Genomic DNA, 25,422 nt, shown 5'->3' with positions numbered 1-25,422 from the left:
GATACTAGTTGCTGTGAGACAAAAATGGAAGGAGTGCTGTTGTACTCCTGCTTGCAGACATCCCACAGATATCTGGTTGGTCACCATGATGTATTTTAGACTGATCTTACCAGGGTTTTCTAATTTTCTTATCACTCAGAAATCGTAATACAATTTTATATTACAAAGTTCTGTTTTTGAAGTTCAGACCAATCCCAACTTCTGAACCAGTAGTAGGAAGGGAAAGATGCAAAAACTCTTGCTTAAAATCTGAGAAATCAGAATGAAAGTTTGCAGCTCAGAGACTATTCTGGTCAAATATGAGTTCGACCCCTACACTTGATGTCAAAAGGGAGAAGCAAAGATGCAAAATAGAGAATAATGCTGTATTTCCCTTGAAGAGTGAGATTTCACAATGAAAGTTGGCCATGCATCTTCAAGACAGTGTATCTGAAGTTCAAACCAGCAGCATGACTCTCATAGGGATTTAAAATATGGAGGGTTTGGTCCAGACTTTGTTTCCAGGCTTAGCAACATGGAAACAAAAATCTTTTCACCATCTCCCAGTTGATGGCTGATCAGCTGGGAAGTGGAGAAAAATGGTGGGTTTCCTCAGGACTTGGCAGGCTACACATGCAGCTGAGAGCCACATGCAGCTTGGCTGCCATGGGTTGCCCACATGTGTTTATTCACAGTCACTATCTCAGTTTTGAGTGGTAACAATTCCATGTTATTAGCTGTATGGATGTGGGAATTTATACTAAAAATGCTTTTCTGAAGAGTACTCACTGCAGTCTGCAAAGTGCATTGCTGGCACAAATAACTATTCACTGGAAGTCTGCACCACTGGAGATGTGTAAGAGCTGCATAAGCCTTTAATCATTGTTATGCTTTAACTTAAAACAAACACTAGAAGCAGCTGATATAGCAAAGCAGAATGATGTTTATGCTAGGTCAGACTTCAGAATATGAGAATATGTTTAAGTACAAATGAGGATATATATATAGAAACTTTTAATATTTGTATAACTTTTTAGCCAACTTAGAGAAGCACAATATTAATTAAAAATATTAAAAATATTACAAAATTCAGCACTAACAGAGAAATCCCAACTGAACTATGAGCAACCTTCAAAGCGGACATTTAAATGTAACAATTACTATAAAATATCACTACTGATAATTGTCCCATTTAAAATACCCAAGATTTGTTTTCCCATTTTCCATTTGCCTATGTTCCCGTTGTACATTATATCTCTGTATTCCAGAATCTGCCAAACTGCATGTTGCGACACGTTAGTGTGTTGACTGCAGTGTGTAGGTAAATCACGTGAATGCTTCCCACGCTCCTCCCAGTGCTGGAAAGGAGTTAGTTTAACCTCTGGTTGGCTAATAAACCTGAAATACTGTGTCGCAAAATGATGTAAAACTGAACTACTGGGCTGCGAAATGATGCATGTCTAAAAAGTGTGCCATCAACATGAAAAGTTTGGAAAGCTCTGCTGTATCCCTTTTGAACGGCTACAACAGCAATTCTACTCCAGCTGAAATTAGCAATAAATAGAGATACTAGGATTTGATATCTGATAATCTAACCATTTTCCTATCCCAGGCCCAGAGCCCTTTACATTGAACCTTGTGTTAAAAGAAGCCAGTTTCAGCATTGGAACAAATGCATCATGTTGTGGAAAAATTAGCACAAGTCAGTTGTTATGACATGATTACCAGGGTACTGCTCCAAAGGGTTGCAAATCACACAGCAACTAACACATTTCCTCACTGGAATCCAAATTAAGATCTGAAGGTGGGATAGCAAATTCAACAAGCTCAGATGTCATAATTTCACTGCTACATTAGATAAGAAATGTCTGGAACTGATTTATAGAACAAAATAAAAATAAATGAATTAGTAACTTCAAATTAATTTCCATTTCGCCCAATAAAGAAGTTTGTAATTGCTGCATAATGCTTGAGGGAAATCATAAAGATAATTAATTATCTATTTGAGGTTCTAATTTGCTGCTGACTCACAATCAAAGGCTTCACGATAGTAAGCTGTCCCTTACTGCAGAAAGCATAGCTAAGCTCTTGGCAAGAACCTAGACTTTCAAGGCACCTTGCCACCATCTTTTTTTAAGGTCAATTGATATTTTTAAAAGGGGAGCAGATTGGACAAAAATACAAGAATGCTCTTTTAGCATGCAATACAATTAGGGCAATTACTAAACTGATGCTAATATGTTCACCCTCATTTTACTTACTCCAGTAGATCTTTAGCCACAGTTGGCTGAGAAGAGGTGCGTGTAGATGTAGAGGCTAGAGAAAAAGACAGGAAAAGGCAAAAAGTGGCATCTGGATCCCGTTCGTATCCAGAGGTACCGCTGTACAGTGGTACCTCGGGCTAAGTACTTAATTCGTTCTGGAGGTCTGTTCTTAACCTGAGAATGTTCTTAACCTGAAGCACCACTTTAGCTAATGGGGCCTCCCGCTGCCGCCACGCCACTGCTGCGCGATTTCTGTTCTCATCCTGAAGCAAAGTTCTTAACCCAAGGTACTATTTCTGGGTTAGCGGAGTCTGTAACCTGAAGCGTATATAACCCGAGGTACCACTGTACAGTGGTCTGTTAAGCATTAAAAGCTTCCCTAAACAGGGCTGCCTTTAGATGTCTTCTAAAAGTCTGGTAGTTGTTCTTCTCATTGACATCTGGTGGGAGAGTGTTCCACAGGGCGGGTGCCACTACTGAGAAGGTCCTCTGCCTGGTTCCCTGTAACTTGGCTTCTCGCAGTGAGGGAACTGCCAGAAGGCCCTCGGCGCTAGACCTCAGTGTCCGGGCAGAACGATGGGGGTGGAGACGCTCCTTCAGGTATACTGGACCGAGGCCGTTTAGGGCTTTAAAATTCAACACCAACACTTTGAATTATGCTCGGAAATGTACTGGGAACCAATGTAGATCTTTCAAGACCAGTGTTATGTGGTCTTGGCAGCCGCACCCAGTCACTAGTCTATCTGCCGCATTCTGGATTAGCTGTAGTTTCCAGGTCGCCTTCAAAGGTGGCGCCTTCAACGCCACATAGAGCGTATTGCAGTAGTCCAAGCGAGAGATAACCAGAACATGTACCATTCTGGCGAGACAGTCCGCTGGCAGATAGGGTCTCAGCCTGCGTACCAGATGGAGCTGGTAAACAGCTGCTATGGACACAGAATTGACCTGCACTTCCATGGACAGCTGTGAGTCCAAAATGACTCCCAGGCTGCGCAGCTGGTCCTTCAGGGGCACAGTTACCCCATTCAGGACCAGGGAGTCCTCCACACCTGCCCACCTCCTGACCCCCCAAAACAGTACTTTTGTCTTGTCAGGGTTCAACCTCAATCTGTTAGCCGCCATCCATCCTCCAACCGCCTCTAAACAAACGTTTCGGCTCCCGAACACCAAAAACCTGACAGGAGCTCGCCCTACACTCAAATAGGTGTTCCAGTTTTGAACATTTTTCGGAAGCCGAACATCCAATGCAGCTTCCGCTTGAGTGCAGGAAGCTCTTGCAACCAATCAGAAGCTGCACCTTGGTTGTCCCACATTTCAGAAGCTGAATGGGCTTCCAGGATGGATTACGTTTGACAACCAAGGTTTGACTGTAGTTAACATTAGTAAAAACAAATTAGTTTTTGCTTTAGGCTTAAAATGTGTAGTAGAATGAGTACATTGCCATACATCAAGTTTTAACACAGTATATATATATTTTCAGTTGAAAAGGAGGTTGGCTTCCATTTCAAATACTTTATATCCCACCAAAGCCTTGTGGCAACTCATTTGTTTTCAAAAAATATATAGAATCTAAAGCCAGTTATATTATACCATAGACATTAAGTTAGAACTACTCTCATAAGCTGTCAGATTTTTAAAAGTAGAGCAAAGTGAGCGCCACTTCAGTGCAATGTATAATTTACGGTAGTCTAATGAACACCACCTCTCTCTCTCTTTCTTTCTCTCTCTCTCTCTCTCTCTCTCTCTCTCTCTCTCTCTCTCTCTCTCTCTCTATTTCTCTCTCTCTCTCTGTGTAAATGTTTTTTCAAACAATTGATAATATATTTTGTGCAATGACATGCTAAGGAGTACAGCAAATGTATATACAGCAATGCTTTCTGAAGGATTTAAAAAAGAAATGCAGCTCTGGTATTTTATTATGGTGGAGGGAACAGGAAAAACAAACATTTCTATGGTTCCACACACACCCCTCCTCAACCTTCCTGCAATGGAATAGTTATGTCTCACTTTAACAAGTATCCATTAAATCTCATGAACCATATCCTGCAGTTAATGGGCTGTTAAGATTTTAAAGCTTTGCTAGTTCTACTGAAAATCCCTAAGCCCTCCTCTAGTAGTGACAAGACTTCTATAGCAGTAAGAAATCAGCTACAGTTTGATTGTTTGAAAATGAACCAAAGTAAACACATTAATTTTGTTTGAATGAATGGTGATTATTTTGTCTTCAACAAACACTGATAAGCACCCAACAAAGCAAGTTAATCAATAACAATAAGACACCATATGGCTGTATTTGAACATACAAATATTGCCTTTGCATCTAATAATGGAAATTATTTTTTCCAATAAAGGTTCCTCCCTTTCTCACAGCTACATTTGGAATAAGCTAGTCAATGCAAGAATGGCAACTCTTCTGAACAATGGAGTAATAAAACCCAACAAAGCACGAGGGCCAGATGGCATCCACCTGAGAGTTGTCAAAGAACTCAAACGTGAAATTGTTGATCTTCTAACAAAAATATGTAGTTTGTCTTTCAGATCAGCCTCCATACCCAAGGATTGGAAAATAGCCAATGTAACACCAATTTTAAAAAAGAGATCCGGGAACTCTGGGAATTTCAGGCCAGTTAGCTTAATGTGTGTCCTGGGAAAACTGGACTTTCTAAACACTCTGACATTTCTGATTGGTTCCACTGGCATATTTGCACTAAACTGACCTTATCCCATGTCTCCATCTTGGTGACGTAGCTTTAACACACCATTAGTGATGTAGCTTTAACACACCATCCAGTTCTGTTAGATTGCAAGTCACCATAAAAAAATGTTTAAAAGGAAAGGCAGTTTAAAAATACAATAATGTATGGAATTAACTATTACACTATATGAAGAATGCATATTAGAATACAGTTAACATCCTTCAATGATCAAACATGTATACATGTATACATTTGTATACATTTTTCTGCAGCTTCAGCAAATATATAACTTCTACAATTACAAACCTTCCATCTCCTCTCTGTCACAAATTTGAATATTACAACTGATTCTAACATGTTCATATCCTATAATGTTTTATATTTTACATTTTTTAAAAATTTCCAAAGACGTTTGGATTCAGGCAAACCAACTATTATTTCTAGCATCCATAAACATTAGTATGGTCAGCTCTTTGGAAGCAGATATCACTGACACATTCTTTTATACATTTCTAAAATATTTTTTTATATTTTTTGTTGTAAACCGCCCTGAGATCTACGGATGAAGGGTGGTATATAAATTTAATAAATAGTAATAATATTTTTATGTTTACAAAAATATATTTCCAAAAATATTTATAGGAAATGATTATTTATAGAAAAAAACAGTTTATATTAACAGACCTCTCACAAAATAGTGTCTAACAATCTAAATGCCAATTCAGCCTACCTTTACTTTATTTTAATTGTGTATACATTATGTGCAAACTCTAAGCTCTTATTAACATTTACTGAGACTGAGAAATCATGACTTTAAATCTTCAAAGTTAAACAAACAAAAAAAATCATATTTATATATAAAGGAGCAATTGCTGCTGCAAGTATTCTGATCCTCCAGCTGCTCTCCTGGCACAATCCTCACTTAAAAACACAGTCTTTGGTGCTGGAGCACTTTAAGGATAACAGTTCCTTATATTTTCTTTTGTTTAATCATGTTTTGACATGAGTTTAAGCATGTTTTTCTTATCTGATCTAATGTAAAACAGATTTCTGACACATCTTAGAAGCAACACTCCTACCAATTAGCAGGCAGCAGAGACATTTTCTTTTTAAATGGTGCACAATTTTGAAACTCACATTACTACTTTATTTAAAATGTAGCTAATTAAGTTTCCCAAGAGCTTTCTAAGTGCTTTTCTATTTAACTTGCAGTCCACTTATTCAGCTAAGTGATATCAGTTCCAAGTGGGAGAAGTAGCTTTCCGCTTTGGTTACGTTTGTATTACATTTGTGCCTGCAACAATCACACCAGTTTCCTGCATGCAGTGTACTGCACACAAAAACCTTCACTAGTTGGTACTGATAGTTGGTACAATCAGAATTGAGGGTACCAGTCATTTACAGAGGAGGAATCAGGAAGGGATACCATTCCTCTCGTATCAACATTAAAAATCTTTCTGTGGAGTCACAATGCAGCTTTAGAGCTCAAAGGTCAACAGTTGACATGAATTTCTCATTGCGCCAGCTGCAAGAGAAATGCTGAGAGCAGAGACAGTCCTTGTACATAGCCTTCACTGACCTGATGAAGGCCTCTGACCTCATCAGCCAAAAAGGACTCTTCTCACTGTTCAACAAGACAGGATGCCCACCTAAGTTTCACAAGATGATTGTGTCCTTCCACAAAAACATCAATGGCACTGTCCAGTATGATGGCTTGTCCTCAGACACCTTCCTTATAGAGAAGTGAAACAGACCTGTGTTCTAGTCACAACTCTCTTTGACATATTCTTTTCGGTGCTATCATATGCTTTCAGCTCAACTGAAGACAGTGTGTACTTTCATTTGAGGAGCAATGGGGGTCTGTTCAACCTGGTATGTCTCCATACCAAGGCAAAAGTGTGGTGGGTCCTTATTCGAGAGATGTTGTTTGCAGGTGACATAGACTTGACATTGCACTTCAAGGAAGCTCTAGAGAGATTCATCAAATCATTTTGCCCAAGCCTGCAAGGAGTTCAGCTTTACTACCAGCCTGACAAAGACCAAAATCCTGGGTCAGGACGCTACCAGCACTCCACACACCAGCATTGGTGGCCACACCCTTGAGGTGGCAGATGATTTTGTCTTCCTGTGTTCCACCATAACTAGCAACTTCTCCATTGATGTTGAGCTGGAAAAGTGTATTAGTAAGGTAGTAACCGCAATATCTGGTCCCTCCAAAAGTACATGGGAGAATGTGATGCTAACATCCAAGACCAAGATGAAGGTCTATCAGGCTTGCACGTTGAGTTCGCTGCTTTATGGAAGTGAGTTGTAGGCAACTTACAACTGCCAGGAATGACGCTTCAATGTCTTCCATATGTGCTGCATAAGGACGATTTTGGGCATCATATCTCAGGACAGAGTCTCAATCAAATATGTGCCCTCCCAAGCCTACATTCCCAGAATGTTCACACTCCTAACCCAGTACAATGGCTTGGTCATGTCCACAGAATGGAAGATGGCAGTATCCCCAAGAGTGTGTTCTACAGGGAACTGGCTTCAGGCACCAGGCCCATTGGCAGACCAACTCTGCAAGATGTCTGCATATGTGACATGAAGGCCAGCAACATCAATCCTGCCATGAGGGAATCACTTGCATACAATTGTAGTACCTGGAGACAAACAGTTAGGTCATGCATCCATAGCGGTGACCAAAAGAGGAATGACTGGGAGAAGCACAGAGAGAAGAAATGCCATAGTGCAGGAGCAGCTGCACAACCAGCTGCTTACATCTGCCCCAGCAGCAACAAAATATCTCTCTCCCGGATCGGTCTCTATAGCCCAGCACATGCTGTAACCTTCCAGCAGTCTGACTTCACCCCCAAAATATACACTACTCCATTGTCTCATGGATGCCATGTTGATGGATGCCAACAACCAACAATAATATTCAGTTTTAATTGATTTTGTCATGCTTTGTGAAGCAGAGCAGAATACTCACAAAAAACCAAATATCATTTAGTAAGATATAAGTATCACCTGAGATACATATTGCCTGAGAAAACAAAAGCTTATCAAGGATAGCAATGTATAGTCCTTGGGTGGCATCCCATAGCTGGGATGCTACAAAAAATTAGAAAATACTCTTTCCCTGATTGTCACTCACTTAATTTCTGACTGTAAGGACACCTAGAGAAGGGTGTCATCATATCTTAACAACCAAGCAGGTTGATCAGTGCGAAGGAAATCCTTATGGTACGTACGTCCAAACCTCTATAGGACTTAAAACTAAAACAAACAAATTGGCATCTTAAAGCGGTTTGGGAATGAACTGGTAGCCAGGGAAGATACCATAGAAATACCGGAATCTATGGTATTTCAAAATTGGCAAGTGGTGGTAGTTGGTATTTCAGTCTAATAGGAAATACTCCATGCCACTGTTAAGATGACAGTGCACTTGCTTAAGGGCAGATAACATTAGCAATAAACAAATATCACTATCTTTTCCATTCTTTATCGACAAATACAACAATCAGTGAATATTGCAAGTTAAGGAACAGTTATAATATTGTCAAAGTTTGTAAAAGCCAAAATTTAGAATACAAATTTATCTAGGAACACAGAAAGCTGTCTTATACTGAGTCAATCTAGCTGGTCCACCTATCCCAGTATTGTCTATAGTGACAGGCAGCAGCTCTCCAGGGTTTCAGATAGAGGACACTCCCAGCCCCAGCTGGAGATGCCAGGGATTGAACCTGGGGCCTTTTGTATGCAGAGCGGATGCTCTACCACTGAGCTACTGGAATAGTCAAATATTTTATGAAAGAATATGATTTCCCTAAAAGGTCTATTACAAGATGCAACAATGGAAGGAGGGAAGAAAAAGCCCCCTGGCAAGCAATCAGTTCAGACCTCTAGCAAGGATGAGGAACGACTGAATGGTGAGGGGAAGTCATCTGGTAAGAGTGATCTATTTCTTTTTCAGCAGCTCACTGGACGGGAAGGTAAGAAACAAAGTAGGGTGTACTTTGGCAGTGGTGGCACTGCCCATTTTTTACTTAAGCCCAATCCACAGTAACTCCTATGGTAGCTGCTGACAGAAAAATGTTTTTTTGATCCCTATACTATACTATGAAATCCCTGAGCTTGTGTGAACAAGTTAGGGAACTCCATAACCCAAACTGCTATAGTTTATGCAACAACGTTTAATGCATTTGCTTTTGTCTTCCCCGGCATCTATTTTCTTAACCTTTTTGGCTTCTGAGGAGGCAAAATGTTTTCTTCCCACAAGATTCTGTGTTAACCAATGATGCTTGTAAGTAGTGACCCTGTTTCAAATCAAGCTGAAATGGTATTGCCCGCCACCAGGAATTACTATTCCATCCAGTCATTTGTCCCCAATAAAATGCATTTATTTTTGTAAGAATTCTTAACAAACACATAACCAGAGCACACAGGAAGACCTGAGTTTGAATTTCTGCTTGGCTATAAAAGTCACCAAGAGATCTAGGTAAATCATTCTTTCTCAACCCAATCACTCTCATTTATGCAACTGAGTTCCTTGGTGAAAGGGCGAGATACAAATATAATGGGGGAAGGGAACAGGAATATAAGGGGAGCTCTGCTGGCTCACACCAAAGATCCACATAATCCACCCTATTTCCAACAATAGTTAGCTAGACTCTCGAGGAAGCATCAGAGAGGGCATTAATGCAAAAGTTCTCCTGCATCATTAAACATACAAACACACCATTGTATCATGAGGCCTCTGAACCCAGAACTATTTAGCAATCATAGCTAACAGATACTGATGCACCTGCTGACCATGAATTTATCTAATCCCTTTTAAGGCTTACAGGCCATCACCAAATCTTGTGACAGCAAATTCTATAACTATGCATTATATGAAGATGCAATTTGCTGTATCTACAATATCCTTTTTAAGATGAGGTGACTAGCACCACACAGAGTACAGTGGTACCTCGAGTTACATGCGCTTCAGGTTACAGACTCCGCTAACCCAGAAATATTACCTCGGGTTAAAAACTTTGCTTCAGGATGAGAACAGAAATCGTGCGGTGGCAGCGCAGCAGCAGCGGGAGGCCCCATTAGCTAAAGTGGTGCTTCAGGTTAAGAACAGTTTCAGGTTAAGAACGGACCTCCGGAACGAATTAAGTACTTAACCGGAGGTACCACTGTATTCCAAATGCAGCCACACTATAGATTTCTATCAATTCACTATGGTGGCTGCTTCATTTTCAGTCCCTTTCATAATAATCTCTGCTGCACATTGAGTTGATGACTAAATTATGCTAATCCCCTCCCCATGGTCTTACTATCTCTTGTGCTCAGATACTTCAGTATACATGTGAACTGCACTGGCTCCCGGTGGAGTACAGAGTCAGGTTTAAGGTGCTGGTTTTGACCTTTAAAGCCCTATGCGGCCTAGGACCCATGTACCTACGGGGCCGCCTCTCCAGGTATGCCCCACGGGAGACCTTAAATAACAACATTTTGGAGGTCCCAAGAGCTGTTCCGCCTGGCCTTTGGTTTGGACTCAGTCTGACCCTTATGTTTTTCCCTCCCCTTACAGCTTTGATCTATGGGCTACTTTTAAAATGAGGCTGCATTTTAAATTGCATTTTAACTTGTATTTTAAATTGGTTCCCCAATTTAAAGATGATGATGATGATGATGATGATGATGATGGGATTTGTTTTTGTTCCAGTATTTATCACTTTACACTACCCTGATCTCTTCCTTACTGTCAGCTTCCCTACCTCCCAGTTATCACTTCTACCTGTCATTACATGCACAGATCTATTTCTAGCACTTCTTATAAGCCTACTGAGACTGCAATCATACATGCACTTATCAGGAAGTTCCACTAAACTAAATGGGAGTTACTTATCAAAGAATCATAGAATTGTAGAGTTGGAAGAGACCCCAGAGGTCATCGAGTCCAACCGCCTGCAGTGCAAGAATCTCAACTAAATCATACATGACAGATGGATTTCTGTATAGCATTTCCATTTCTTCCCCTTAACACCAAATACAGGCCAGAATATAATTTCCAAACAACAAATTAGGTTCAACAAAAGAATATTAACATCCTAAAGAGTAAAACAAAAGCTGTGCATTAAGCCAGTCTTCTTTTGTAATTCAGAAATTAGTAGTTATCAGGAAAGGAAAGCAAAAGCTCTGATGGTTATAAAATAAAATATTATGGCATTTGTTATAAAATAAAATATTATGGCATTTGTTTGGATGAACAACCAACAGAAAATTATCTCCAAAAAAAATCTAATTAAATTACTTCCTTTCATTTTTTTAGAATGTCATAAAGTATACAAACAGTAGGAACCTTTCATTGTGTACATCACTAATAAGTCCACTTCATGGATAAACATATGGGTGGTATCTGACTAAAGCATACCAACAGAACCAGTGAAAGCAATAAAGTGACTTGAGACTAACTTAAGTCCATTGATGTCAGTGGGTCCATTCTTGAACATTACTTAGATACCACCCATGTTAAATTATCTCTGTGCATTTGTTATTCAAAAGGAAGTCTCACTGAATTCAATCGGATGTTTTCCTAGGTAAGCATGCAAGTAATTGCAGCCTTTGGTCACACAGATAAGTGAAATTCCGTACTGTTGGTTTATCTGAAGGAACATAATCAATGCTTCTATAGGGTGATGTCTGTTCCTGCACCAATCCAGGGGTTGTGGCAAAACACAAAAGAAAATGTGCACTTTATTATGACTTTGACTAGAATTGGAACCTTTGCCCCACACAAAGAATGGGGCTCCAAATGTTATTCAAAAACTATAAATGAAACATCACTAATCTCTGTCAATTGAGTATCTTCCATAATATTGGGGTCTTAAACTTTAAGGACAATAATGGTATGGCAAATAGTATTTCTACTTTCTGCAGGCTTTTCTACCTTATTTTGAAATCCTTTATTTGAAAGTTGGTTTGGTCAATTCTAAAAGTGCTATACATATAATGTTGGATCCTGTCTTTGATACTGCCAGTGGGACCATCTCCTGAGCAGGGTTTTACTCAGGAGATGCTCCCACTGGTAGAAAGGGGGTGGGGAGATGCCTTTTGCTGATTTCGCCTTCTTCATGATGACCCCAGTGCCACTTCCCCAACTGTTCCAGATGCCCAACCCCTGCCTTTTGGAGCACATTTTCAGCGAGCAGAAGTGGGCTGCAGTAGGAGGAGAAATCAGCCATGGAATCCCTCTATTGGATCAAAAACCTTTCATAGACAAAATAAAACTTTCCGTTCCTGGGAAGCAAAGTCTGGATTCATCCCACAGACAGTCACATCCATTAATTTCATGTAAGCTTTGAATAGTCATTTTCCACTTTTGAATGGAAAATAGTAGTTTGAACTACTAAGTGTTTTATTGCAATATGAAACACAAGCAATATTTTTTATCCTGCACATCATTACTACAAATTCAACTCTAGCTTCTTCGTGTGAAAACAAACAAATGAGAAACAGAAAAGAGAAAAAATGAGATAATTTCAACAAACCATACCTAGTAATAAGGACCGCATTATCATGGTGGGCAATTCCATTTTCTGGAATGGTGTTTCCATCACTTTGGTGAGAGAGAATGGATTTCTGCCACTTACAGAAGCTATCAAGGGACTTGTCTGCATGGTGATTTATCTCCAAGTTTGGCTGCAATACAACATGCATACCAGAAATGTTCCAAACAAATTACTAGGGTCAGTGGTTAAGACTTCTGAAGTCTAAATCTGATCTATAATTAGAAGCAGTGATTTCTAGGAATAATATCTTCTTGCCAATTTTCATCTGTGTTAAATCTGGCCTACAAATTATTATGTGCATATAGATCTCATAGATTTAATTTAAACTTCAATAATCGTTTTGTTAAAAGTAATATTACAGATTAGTTTCAAATGTTACCTTTTCCCCACAGACAGATTAGTTTCATGTGTGAAAATGTATTTAAATATTGAAGGCAGCCTTTACACTTTCAAAATACAAAAACAAAAAAACAAGCTGTGACAACTTTCTAGCATCCAAATATCCCATGTATGTCACACATTTTCATTAAATAAAAGTAAAAATCTTGAAAAACATTTCAAATTAATACCATTTAATTTCTAATTTTAAGATCATAAAATGTTTGCAGATGAGGTTTGATTATCAAATACTGTTTTTCTAAACAATTATTAGGTACATAATATTATTATACTTTGATTGTGTGATTTATATCACAACTCATTCTTACCTGATCTTCTGTAAGAACAATTAAACGAGTCACAATAATATTCACAACGTTTCCTAGGCTGGAATCACGGTAAAGTTTGGCAACCTGACCTCCAGAAAATAAGAAAAGACATAAAGTCAGACAAAAAAATTCTACAAATGTTTATTATTAACTAGTGCAGATTATTAACAGTACTACCTAAGTTACATCAAGTCTGACAAGCAAGAGAGAAGGGTATGGAGAATTTTTCCAACTCTTACTACTACCCCACCCACATCATAACCATTCCTGTAGCAAGCCCAATTCCATACCCAGTAAAAATGTTCTGCGAACTTGTTAAGTCAATGCTAGCCAAATGCCTGTTATTATAATAGTATATGGGCTCAAAAGGGTCAATATATTGCATTCTTCTGTTTCCAAGTGCAATTAATTACTTTTCCTATTAAGAATTAAGGCAACTATCCACTTCTAGAGGAGAATTTGTAAAGGGATACAATTATGAACACTGTTGATGTGGAAGCCTAACCTGCTCCTTGCCCCAAACCATTCCTTAGACTCTGACCCTGGGTTCTTTCTTCTCATTGACATGCTAGTATTCTATTTGCTGTATTTTTTATGTATGTGGAAGTCTATTCAGTCCTATGAGTACATAACAATAAGCTGAAGTAGTACAGTCCACAGGTTTATCACCTCAGTGAGAACATGACTGGATTAAAATATGATAGAATGCTGGAAACTAGTTTTTATATGATTGAAAAATTGTAGTACAAAAGTCCTACCTTAAAACTAAAAGCAGAATCTTATTACCCACACTGCAGCTTCTGTGGCACACACAGAAGAACTGTAAAAGTTATGCTGGCATCTAGCTACATAGACTCCCTGCCCCCCATACCATTTCACCCAAATCAGATACACGTGGAATTAGGAATCTGAGCATTGCTTCAAATGTTCTTTATATTGTGCACCTGAATGCTCAGCCTCCCCCTCAACCTCCACACAGCAGCACCAATACCGTATTTTGAGCTACACTAGCTCCAACAAAGGGAAAGCATTAGTTCCCACGACCCACCCGCAGAGTGAAACACGGAAGCAGAAGCAGCTTGCATTTTACCACTTGGAACTTGCTAGCTTGGGTGCCTACCTGCAAGTGAATTTACTTGATAGCAAGCACCTGCATGTGCCATTTCTAAGAAAAAGCTTGTTGGGGACATGGTTCCTAATGCAATGTCACTCCACACCTTACTAGAAACATTGCAAGAGAAGTGAGTAGTACACTTCCCAGTCATTAACCTGGAAAACACAGCTGGTACAAACACATTCTTAGGTTTGAAATTAACATCAACAATGCCCTCAATATTAAAATTACTTGTATCAACACGTAGAGGGATCAAACTTACAATATTCATGACACTCAAAATGTAATGTTCAATATCTTTGCGACCATGGTATCCCACCATCATTTTGTCTGCTACTACCAACGTCTCCACAAAACGTTCAGTGCTTATTGATCTCTTCAGTCGATGATGACTACTTAATGTGTGATTACTTGGAAGTAAAGTTGGAAAAGCAAGGGTATTGTTCAACCACCAAGGTTTACTGCTTCCTGTGAGGTCTTCTAGGAATCAAAACAATTAGTGACATCAAGCAGATTGCTATATTAACATCTTCATGTACATCTGTTTTATATTTTTATAGTCTCTTCAAAATTCTTCAAGAGTTTTTGTTGTAATGTGAGCACTATCTTTTAATAAACATTATACATCTTAATTTTTCCTTAGAAGATATCAGACAGCCTGCTTCAATATTGAAAGCTGTATTTGCACTAAGCCTTCTCGGATATTCTCTTTTACATTGTCACATATCGCTTCTACTAAAAGCGAGGAAGATTGCATGAACATACAAATTTATTCATCACTCACCAATGTGATAGATGTCCACAATGAATTGCAGGACTTATACATGATTAAACATGTGTTCACAGTCTGAGCAATCAGTGTATGGAAGTCCAAATTTTGCAGACCAGAATATGAGATTGACTGAAATTTTGAATATATTTCTAACCAATCACAAAGCAGGATACAAATAGGTTCTTGCTTCAAGGTGAATAAAAAGTAGAGCCATAGTAGAAGAAAAGAAGGAGAAAAGTCTAATTTGATCATATAAGTATGCCCAAAGTTTCACATGGGCTCAAATATTCTGCTGTGAATAAGTTTTATACTTCAGCTGAACCGTAAGTTTATTATTTCATGCCTCCTCAAATTTGAACCAGAAATAAAAACACAAACGTGAATGCTAAAAATTAGTATATATAAAATAGTGCATTTATAATATTAACTTATTTGTAATTTATTTATAATAGGGCCTTACCCCCACTGCACCCTGATTATTTTGTGAAAGCATCAGTAGTGAAATAACTTTTATTGCGCTATATCTGGAGAAACACAAATAAAAGGTGGGGTGTGTATGACTCCTTGCCCCTCCCAATCTCCCTGAAAAATATCTCTTGATTGGGGAATGCTCAAAATCTGGCAGAACCAGATTTGTGACTGTCCCCCTTTCTACTTTTGTTTCTCTGGATCCGACACACTGAAATGACCAACTGTTTTCACACCAGTTACAAAATGTCTCCAGCATTTATTCATAATTAAATTGTTTAACTATTATTTACAGTGAAACAGGAATACCTTGAATCATCTTGTGACAAATATTATACTAGTGCGGAATTTCCTATATATTTTGATATATTTTAAGTTCTTATGATTAGATGAAAAATATTTGGAAACAATTACAGTATCAGTAAAGGCATCAGGAAGTGTTATTTTAAGAACTATATTCTATGGTGTAAAGGCAGTGTAGCATTCAGGTAAGGCACATTGTTTTCATGGGTGGCACAATGGGTCACCTCTTACATTTACTCTGTTGCTTGGAGCAAGTTTCATCCCCCATACCACAGCAGCAGCAATCAGTGGCATTATTGCAGCAGAATTAAGAAAAAAGTCCAAGACAGGCAGCCATATCTCTAAGCATTAGCCAACATTACACAAGAAACAAATGGTAGGAAGAAATGCTCTAGGAATAATAAGGGGCAGAAGAAGGCTGGGCGTCTCTCTAATATGCCAAATTGGTAGCAGTGGCACATGCAGTACAGCAGGGATCACCGACATGGTGCTCACAGGCATACATGTCCCCAATGAGCCCTTCCACAGCATTTGCAGGGTCCCCTCCCCCACTACAATTAAGCTTGAAAGAAGCATTCTGTAGTAGCTAATTGGCCAGGTTGCAATGTGTACTTAGTTGTAGGGTATGTCTGGTGCCCAGAACAGTATCGTCAGTTTGAAAATGTGCCCATGAACCCAAAAGAGTTGGCGAGCCTTACAGTATAGCCATAACACAAGGAATTATTCTCAGTCTTTGCCTCAAAGACACTGGGTCTCATGCAACACTGCAGCTCCACTGATGCAAGGCACTTCGGGGTGCCCCAAGGAACTTCCTCTTCCTACCCTGTCCCCTCCAGCCCCTACCCTACACCCTCAAAATCAGCTCGGTGGTTTGGGTTGGGAGAGGAAACAAAATTCCATTGGACTGGCAGGAGCCTACAGGTGCAGCATTGCATAAAACCCAATATGTTCTAAATCTTACCCTGGAAAAATAATATAAAATCATAAATGCCAAAGATAGATGGTTCCTTTGAAAGAAAACAGAAATTGTCTTGATATTTTATCAAAGAAAGGGAATGAACCCATTAATGTCATTGTAACTTATTTACCTGAGAGACCACAATGAGTATAATCATAGAAGAGTCGGTGGTACATTGCAGACTTTTTGTAAATAACATGAGGATGACCACTTTCATAACTAAAATGATTGGAATTTTCGGATACATTTCTTAGAGGCTCAATAAAATACTCTTCATCTTCTGTAGCAATAACACCGTGCTTAATAGAAGGAAGAAAAAATAATGTATATAAGTTATCCGGCATCAAAAAATACAAGGCCAAATCCGTTTCTGTAGAAAATATTAAATTTGCAGTTCACGACTGGACTTAACTGTCAGGGGTCCTTTACCTTTTAGGGATTAACAAGTCCTATTCCTATGCAGGAATTCAATTATAGCTTGCACAATGTACACTTCAGTCCATCTCTCAGTGAATTTGATTCTACTAATTTCAGTCTCTTTCCAAAACACAGTATAAAAAAACCCCAATTAACGATATCCAACTAATTGGTACCCAGAATAGACCACTGAAATCAGTGAACTTCAGCTAATTAACTCCATTTATTTCAGCGGATGTACTGTATGATTAGTTTAGCTGGCTATCATTCATTTAATACTGAAGCTACAGGTGTTAATAATATGCACAAATAAGAAAGAGTGCAATTCTACCTCAACTGTTGGTGATGAAATTATGATAAAGTGGACATGCCTGTGTGCTGGCCTCCATTTACAGGAGGCTCCTACTGCAGCGTTGGAAAGTGCAGCAGATGGAACACTACCACCAGTAGTTTTCCTACCAATAATAGCCAGCACAGCGCCCCAAAATGGCACATTACAGGGTGGGTGCACTATGGATGCATTGAATTGTCTTGAGAGGAGTGTGGTCTTCACAGCTGTACTAGTCTGGTACTGGCAGAGCAGAAGAAAAAAGAATGGCTCCCAACCTCTGCCCCTGCCAGCACAAGCCAGGAGAACTTCAGATGCAATGGTTTGCCTTACTGCTCTCAGCCAAGTGTTAAGTTTTTTCTGCATGCTGTGTTTCCTGGATTTGTGAGTAGGCCCAGACTTAGTCATGCTTAGCATAGATCCTCTGAAATTTATGGTAAAGGTAAAGGGACCCCTGACCATTAGGTCCAGTCGTGGCTGACTCTGGGGTTGCGGCGCTCATCTCGCTTTATTGGCTGAGGGATCTGGTGTACAACTTCCAGGTCATGTGGCCAGGATGAGTAAGCCGCTTCTGGCGAACCAGAGCAGCGCACAGAAACGCCGTTTAACTTCCCGCTGAAGCAGTACCTATTTATCTACTTGCACTTTGACGTGCTTTCGAATTGCTAGGTTGGCAGGAGCAGGGACCGAGCAACGGGAGCTCACCCCGTCGCAGGGATTCGAACCGCTGACTTTTTGATCGGCAAGTCCTAGGCTCTGTGGTTTAACCCACAGCACCACCTGCGTCCCGAAATTGGTGGTACTTAGTCCTAATTGATTTCAGGGGATCTAGACTAAGCATGTCTATGTTTGGATCCAACCCTATGTGTATACAATTAAGATTAAGAGTAAACCCTCACACATTTCTCTAAATAATATCCTTACGTGGAGACATGTTGTACACACCTCCTTGGGAAAACATGCAGGAAATAATAACATTGCTGTTCTAATATATGTAATTAACATTTAAAGCTGCTCTCAATAAATATATTCATCTAGATTTATATAGTTGTGGTGACAAAGCAAGAAGTCTCAGTGCAAATAATGTAAAATTATAAAAACAAAAAGTCATGCTTGAATATAGTTATACTCATAACAATTACACCCAAACAAAATTGTTCCAGTCAAACCATTCGGAGTAAAACTTCAACCAATGACACACAGCTGTTGTAGTGGCACATATTGTAATACAAATGGTTAATATCACATTATGCACTAAAAAATACATTTTAAATTACAAGATTGAGTCAAAGCAATTATTATTGAAAGATTCTGTTTTTATCCAGATGCTGAAACCTAACACTACACACGACCTTCATGTAAGCAAAGACCAATAAAATGTATTCATGCTATTTATATTGCTCATAAAAACATTTTAAATACGAGCCACCAACTCTGAGCAGATTAGCAGATCATCAAAATGCAGGAAGAACTCCCACACAGTTTCCACAGTAAACTCATAATTAATCTAAATTTGCAATAATACCAAGAGAGACTTGCTATTTTGCAGTAAACAAAGCTGTTTACCTGTAAGCTGTGGTTTTTTGAGTGGATATTCAACACAGACATATGGGAATGTACTATCACAGTCTATCACAGGCAGGATCTTCTGGATAAGTCCACAACATGAGTGTTTTTGACTTGCCCATGAACAGTAGATTCCCATATATGTGGAAAAGAAGTAGTGCCAGTGCCATCCCACTATGTTCTATTCACAGACAGTTGCAGATGGCATAAATAACAGAAAAGCCCCATGATAAGTTCATGACTTCTGCAGCTACTGTAGAAATGTGTGCGACTGCAGATAATACTTTGTGTAACTGCCTACCAGGAAAAATTGCAGGTAACTGGAAGATCAGTCTGGTGGAATGAAACTTCTTTAGCTAAAGCAACAGTTCCCAAACTCCTCACCCTCCCATGGAACACTTGAAAATATCCGAGGCTTTTGGTGGACCAGTTAATGATTTTTCTGCCTGTTGTAGAAATTGTAATGTGCTGTGCTACAGGCTGTATGATTTTTTAATCTTATTTTTACAGACACGCCATGGGCCACCTGAATAAAGCTCACATACCAGTCTGGGAACCCCTGAGCTAAAGTAAGGGATAACAACACTGTATTAAAACTATTGAAGGTGGCAGATGGCCAGAAGTTCAAAAGGATTTCCCATCAAGGAAGTAAAAGAGTTGGGCTCCAATAAACAACCCTCATCTGTGAATGAGGGACTATGTTAACTAAACCTCTGAGAATGCTGATTATCCTAGCTTGTGGTGGAAGATAAAATGAAGTCCAGAGCTTAAAGGTCTTTCCACCCCGACTTATTAAAATATCTCAGGTTGTGTCTAGCCTCCCTGCTTAATCTAATACTTCCTGTCTATTCAATGACCATTAAAATCAACACTATTAGTAGAGAAAAATATTATAATATCTAATTTTGCTTCTAGCAAACAAGTATAAAATTCTGAATGGAATTATTTGCTTGATCCTACATTCATTTGCTAGCTTAGTAGCCTATAGGAAGCAGAACATAATATTATTTGATTCTGGTTTTCCAAACACTTTTCTTCTTTTGAGATCAAAAGTGGCAACAAGCATAGTCATCAAATTTGTCAAGCATTTTAAAAATTAACTGCAATTGTTAAATAATTTACTACAATGTAAAATTCCATTTACCGTATTGGCCCGAATATAAGACGCACCCGCAAATAAGCCACACCTTTAAAATTCAAGGCTTATTTGCGGGTGCAGCCCGCCTCCCAGCACTACCGCCCTGGACAAGGGGTGCGGGGGCGGCCGGCATCGGTGCTTGCTTCGAAGTGCGCCCACCGCCAAGCACTCCCGCCCCAAGCCAGAGCTGACTGCCTCCCGCCCAGGGCAGTAGTGCTGGGAGGCTGGCACACAGCATGCTCGAAACCGAGCACCAGCTTGGGGACACTACCATTCAGGGCAGTAGTGTCGGGAGGTTGGGTGTGCAGCGCTCGGTTCCGAATATAAGCCGCACTTTTACTTTCCAGTCGGAATTTGAGGGGAAAGTGTGGCTTATATCAGGGCCAATACAGTATTTCAATAGAACTTACTTCAAAGGATGGCAGCTTTGAAAGTTCACCTTTTTCATATGTTTGAATGCTACAAACTTTTAAAATTGTCTTCCATGCCTCTAAATGTGGTTGTAGTATTATCATCATCATTACTATTACTATTATTACTACTACTACTACTACTACTACAGTGGTACCTCGGGATGCGAACGGGATCCGTTCCAGAGCCCCGTTCGCATCCCGAACAGAAGACAAGATGTGACAGCACGTCTGTGCGTGCGCAGGTTGCGTTTCACCGCTTCTGCGCATGACGTCATTTTGACCGTCTGCGGATGCGCAAGTGGCGAAACCCAGAAGTAACGCGCTCCGTTACTTCCGGGTCGCCGCGGAGCGCAACCTAAAAGCGCTCAACCTGAAGCGTATTTATCCCGAGGTACGACTGTACTACTGTTGCAAAGGAGAATGGAGAAGAAGTGAACTGGCGAGTTCCCACCATCCTGCTCCCAGTGGTGGCACCTCTCCTCCCACTGTCACCACAGGGATGGGTCTCTGCAGAACTATTTTGCCCTTCAGAGGAGTTGAGAAGAAGCAATTACAGCTTCTTCTAACAAACAGTTATCTTTTTGCCTTATTGATTTAATCAATTATTCCTTATTGATTTAATCAATCTATCAACTGCTTAATATAAAAAAGTTTTACAAAGTAAAAAAAACATAAAATAACAAAGCTAAAATGTAGAAATGTCAATAAAAATCCAGAATCCAAATACTAGAAAAACAATGAGCAGTGCAATGTTGATATTAAAAGTCAAGAAATGCCCAAACATTTCATTGTAACTTTCTTCTAAAAATCAGTGCTTATTTTTGTAACCATCTTACGTAAACTATTTTGGGAAGTCTATTTGATAAGCAGTATACAAATACCTTAAACAAACACCTTAATAAGTGAATGAGGACAAACTCATGAGAGGCATCCAGCTCTACGTTGCTATTACCTAAAATATCTTCAGTAATAAATAAAATAACATTTCCCATGTCCTACTTGTATTCTTTATAACTTTATCAGCACTGCCATGCAGATTTTTTTTTTAAAAAACCACTATTTGCCTTATGAGTGGAGAATATACAATTCCTCTCACATTCCAACTGTTCTCTCACTATGGTGAGATGTTATTTAATACAAATACAGGTTTCGGTTCACAGAGTGAAAAAATGAGGTTTAGGTTTACAATCCTATGCACATCTACATAGGAGTTTTGTGGAAACATATATAGGATTATTCATCTCACCCTTATGCTAGACATAGGCCTAGCCTAAAAAAACCAAAAACTTGTACCATTTTTAATAGGCATCTGGGACAACTCCCTTTTTCCTATGCACTTCATGTCATGAGAAGGTACAACAACAACAACAACAACAACAACAACAACAACAATAATAATAATAATAATAATAATAATAATAATAATAATAATAATAATAATTTATTTATACCCCGCCCATCTGGCTGGGCCTCCCCAGCCACTCTGGGCGGCTTCCATAAAAACCAAAAATACTATTCTTTGCTAACTACTGACTTTTAAAGATGACTTCATCTATTACATATATGTACCAATCAATGGTCTCCACATTCTCTTTCCAGACAATTCTCTGACAGCTTCTTGAAGCCTCCATTATGTGTAGTTAATACATTCTAGAACAGCCTACCAATAAAATAAAAAAATTCTAAAGTTGGTCATTCAAACTGTAATTTCTAGTTTCCACAGCATAAACCTGCTTCTATGTGTTGGGGGTGGGTGAGGGGCAAAATGACGTTAGCTTAGTCTTCTTTTGGTGAAACATTGTACTTTTCTCATTTGTTAAGAGCCATTATAGATTTTCTCCGTTATACCCTTTTCCCTTTGAAAAGTAAAATAGCCTCTCAATGTTTAAGTTCCCCACCCCAGCTTTTCAAGTGCTAAAAGTAATTTTAGTAGCAGTGGTGGGGAGTTCAGTAAATGAACTCCAAGGATTAATATTATCCTCACAATATGACAGTTAGCAGGTTTCAAATTCTCGCCCATCCCCCCACCTGCTTGAAGCACCCACAGTATGCAGGATGAAGGATTGGCAGTTATTGCCTCAAAGGCAGCTCTCATGTATTTACATTATGTAGAGTTCTGAGGGCCTGTTTATAAATATATATGAAGAGATAAATAGGGTAGTTCATTTGTTTTTTAACAAAAAGGATGCAGAGAGAGCCCATGTACCCCAGTTCAGGAAGGTCTACCTCAAGCTGAATGCTTCTGGTCTTCAGAAGTGGTGATTTTACTTAGCCCCTGAGATAGCTTGGGTGACAAAGGATTGTGTGAGCATACTTTCCCCTTGGGATGCTAATGGATAAAAATGTACTACGTATTTGTTTTTTGTTTTTCTAGCCACTCGCTCCCTTTTTTCATGCATGCACAGGCCACACACTAATGAGACAAGAGGCCAGTTATACTCAATCTCACAGTATTAACCGCTGAAATCAAGCACACCAGGACTGTCTGTGGCTAGGAACACAACGAAATCTGAAGTAATGTATAAATTTCAGCATCTCACTGTACCAGTTTTACAAAACAATCGTTTTAATTCATCTCTCATACCTCAGAGACATGACAATATTAATAACCAAAGTCAGGATATTCACAATCAGCCAAAATAAATGAAAGGAATGAGAATCTAAGAGTAACTGGTAGCACTGTTTTAAAATAATTGGTTACAGAAAAATGCCTAAGGTCCAAAATGAAGATGTATAGGTAGGAAGAGCTGTGAAAGCTCAGCCCTGTTTTAGTATTCCCCAGGAGGAAGCCCATGACCAATCTTCAAGCATTGTTCTTCATCCTTGACACCAGTGATCAAGAGAGTAAGGAGCTGAAGCTTCAAGCAGGCTACCAAAGAGGTGCCCTGCCCCTATGATATAGGACAACTCTAGTCAGGCACCTCCTAAAGCAGTGGTGGCCAAACTCGGCCCTCCAGCTGTTTTGGGACTACAACTCCCATAAACCCTAGCTAACAGGACCAGTGGTCAGTGATGATGGGAATTGTAGTCCCAAAACAGCTGGAGGGCCAAGTTTGGCCACCACTGTCCTAAAGGGATGCTACCAGAGCTGGTCCCTCCTGTCAGTAAAGAGCCTCTTTCTGGGGTGTCACCTCAGCTTAAGTCAGTTTCTGAGCTGGCTCCTCCAGCACCAATAATAATAATTATTTATTATTTCTACCCTACCCATCTGGCTGGGTTTACCTAGCCACTCTGGAAGTCTTTCAACAGATCATTAAAAACAGAATAAAACTTCAAACATTAAAAACTTCCCTAAACAGGGCTGCATTCAGATGTCTTCTTAAAGTCGGATAGTTGTTTATTTCCTTGGCATCTGATGGGAGGGCGTTCCACAGGGCAGGCGCCACTACCGAGAAGGCCCTCTTCCTGAATAATAATAATTTATTAATAATAATAATTTATTAGGCTCCAATTCAGTGGTAAAGATCATGTACTCCTGGGAGAAAGTGGTGGGACAAGCAGAAGTCTGGATGGGCCCTCAGTTCTTCAAAAGAAACAGTGTACCATTTCGCTTGCCTAGTATATGCCTGATGTGTGAGCTCTCTGGAACTGGCAGTCTTTAGAATTGGGCTACAAGATCAGCCTTTTTTTTTTTTTTTTTTTTTTTTTTTTGCTTTCTCCTCTCCTCTTCCCTTCCAAACCTAACTATAACAGATTATCCAGGTCCTGGTCTTTCCATAGTTCTGTAAGGACTGTAAATCACAGTCCGTTGATCCTGTTGTGAGGAGTTACTACCTGCTTGTGAGTAGTGATAGAGAAAGCTAAAGAAAGCTGTGTCCCTGCTGACTGACCTTGCAGGCAAACAAGGGCCAATTCAGCAGACACATGCCCATTTCCAACACCGAGGAATTCCAATCACTAATCCTATTTCTAGAAAGTTAATGAGACCTTGTGACACCTAAGTGCAACTGATACCCAGTGTCTCTATGTAGAATATGTATGTATCTATTCTCTATGTAGAATAGAGAAACAATCTCCACATATCATAGATGGTACACTTTAAGATTTACTACAGTAATGAATAGTGTGTTGGTTTCCAAACATGGTGTGCTCTTTCATAATTTTGTAACCAACTACTCTACAGTTATTTTTAGGCTTGAATTATAGTACAACTGTACATGTCTTTTTCCATATAAGACTTACTGCTAAAACAACCCAGAATCCAATCAACAGCTGGACAGCTTACAAAAGTACTGTGTAGGCTTGGACTGTACACCTTTTGCTATGATTTATCACAATTGATACTGCAATGGTTCTGCTTCCTCCATATTCTTCACATTTGTCAACCAAGAGAATTTTCTCCAACTGGTTAATCAGATGGGCTAACATCAGAAAATTGTACTTTTAAGTACTTAGTGTTTTCTTAAGAAGTTTAAACTATCCTACCCACTAAAAGATACACTTTTATTCCTGTTAAACTTATTTCACGTTATAATCATTACATAATCAAAAAGCCACTACAGTACCTGCGCTGGACAGTTGTCTAAATTAGATGTCAATGCAGATTTCTAAAACTGATTACAATTCCTGTCCACTAATTAAAAGTTGTTGTTTTTTGAATGGTTTTTGTTTTATTTGCACCATTGTATGCTTTTTGCTCATGCAATGCAGGCATTTCATAGGAACATAGGATGCTTGCCATACACTGAGTCAGTCCATCTAGTTCACTATTTTCTGCACTGACTGGTAGTAACTCTCCAGGATTAC

General features: G+C 39.3%; 1 protein-coding gene across 13 annotated transcripts in view; it reads right to left on the bottom strand.

Moving 5' to 3' along the window:
• The window catches only part of ADAMTS6 (ADAM metallopeptidase with thrombospondin type 1 motif 6), a 113,819-nt gene that overhangs the window by 72,171 nt on the left and 16,226 nt on the right, over positions 1 to 25,422 (bottom strand). For 7 of the 13 annotated variants that reach the window (XR_014172918.1, XM_081930280.1, XM_081930287.1 and 4 more), the window contains 4 exons: positions 16,945 to 17,113; positions 14,576 to 14,793; positions 13,200 to 13,283; positions 12,477 to 12,622 (listed from right to left, as the gene is read on the bottom strand). Coding sequence is in view for 12 of the 13 variants with exons in the window: in XM_081930280.1 (XP_081786406.1) it covers positions 12,477 to 12,622; positions 13,200 to 13,283; positions 14,576 to 14,793; positions 16,945 to 17,113 (617 nt within the window). In the remaining variant the exon portion in view is untranslated. The other 6 variants (XM_081930282.1, XM_081930283.1, XM_081930291.1 and 3 more) reach the window with 6 other exon arrangements.

Source organism: Podarcis melisellensis, assembly GCF_964234715.1.
Source record: "Podarcis melisellensis genome assembly, chromosome: 11".
In the NCBI taxonomy this organism is placed as follows: domain Eukaryota; kingdom Metazoa; phylum Chordata; class Lepidosauria; order Squamata; family Lacertidae; genus Podarcis; species Podarcis melisellensis.
The sequence above is the reverse complement of the archived record's forward strand: the minus strand, read 5'-3'. Positions and strand labels throughout refer to the sequence as shown.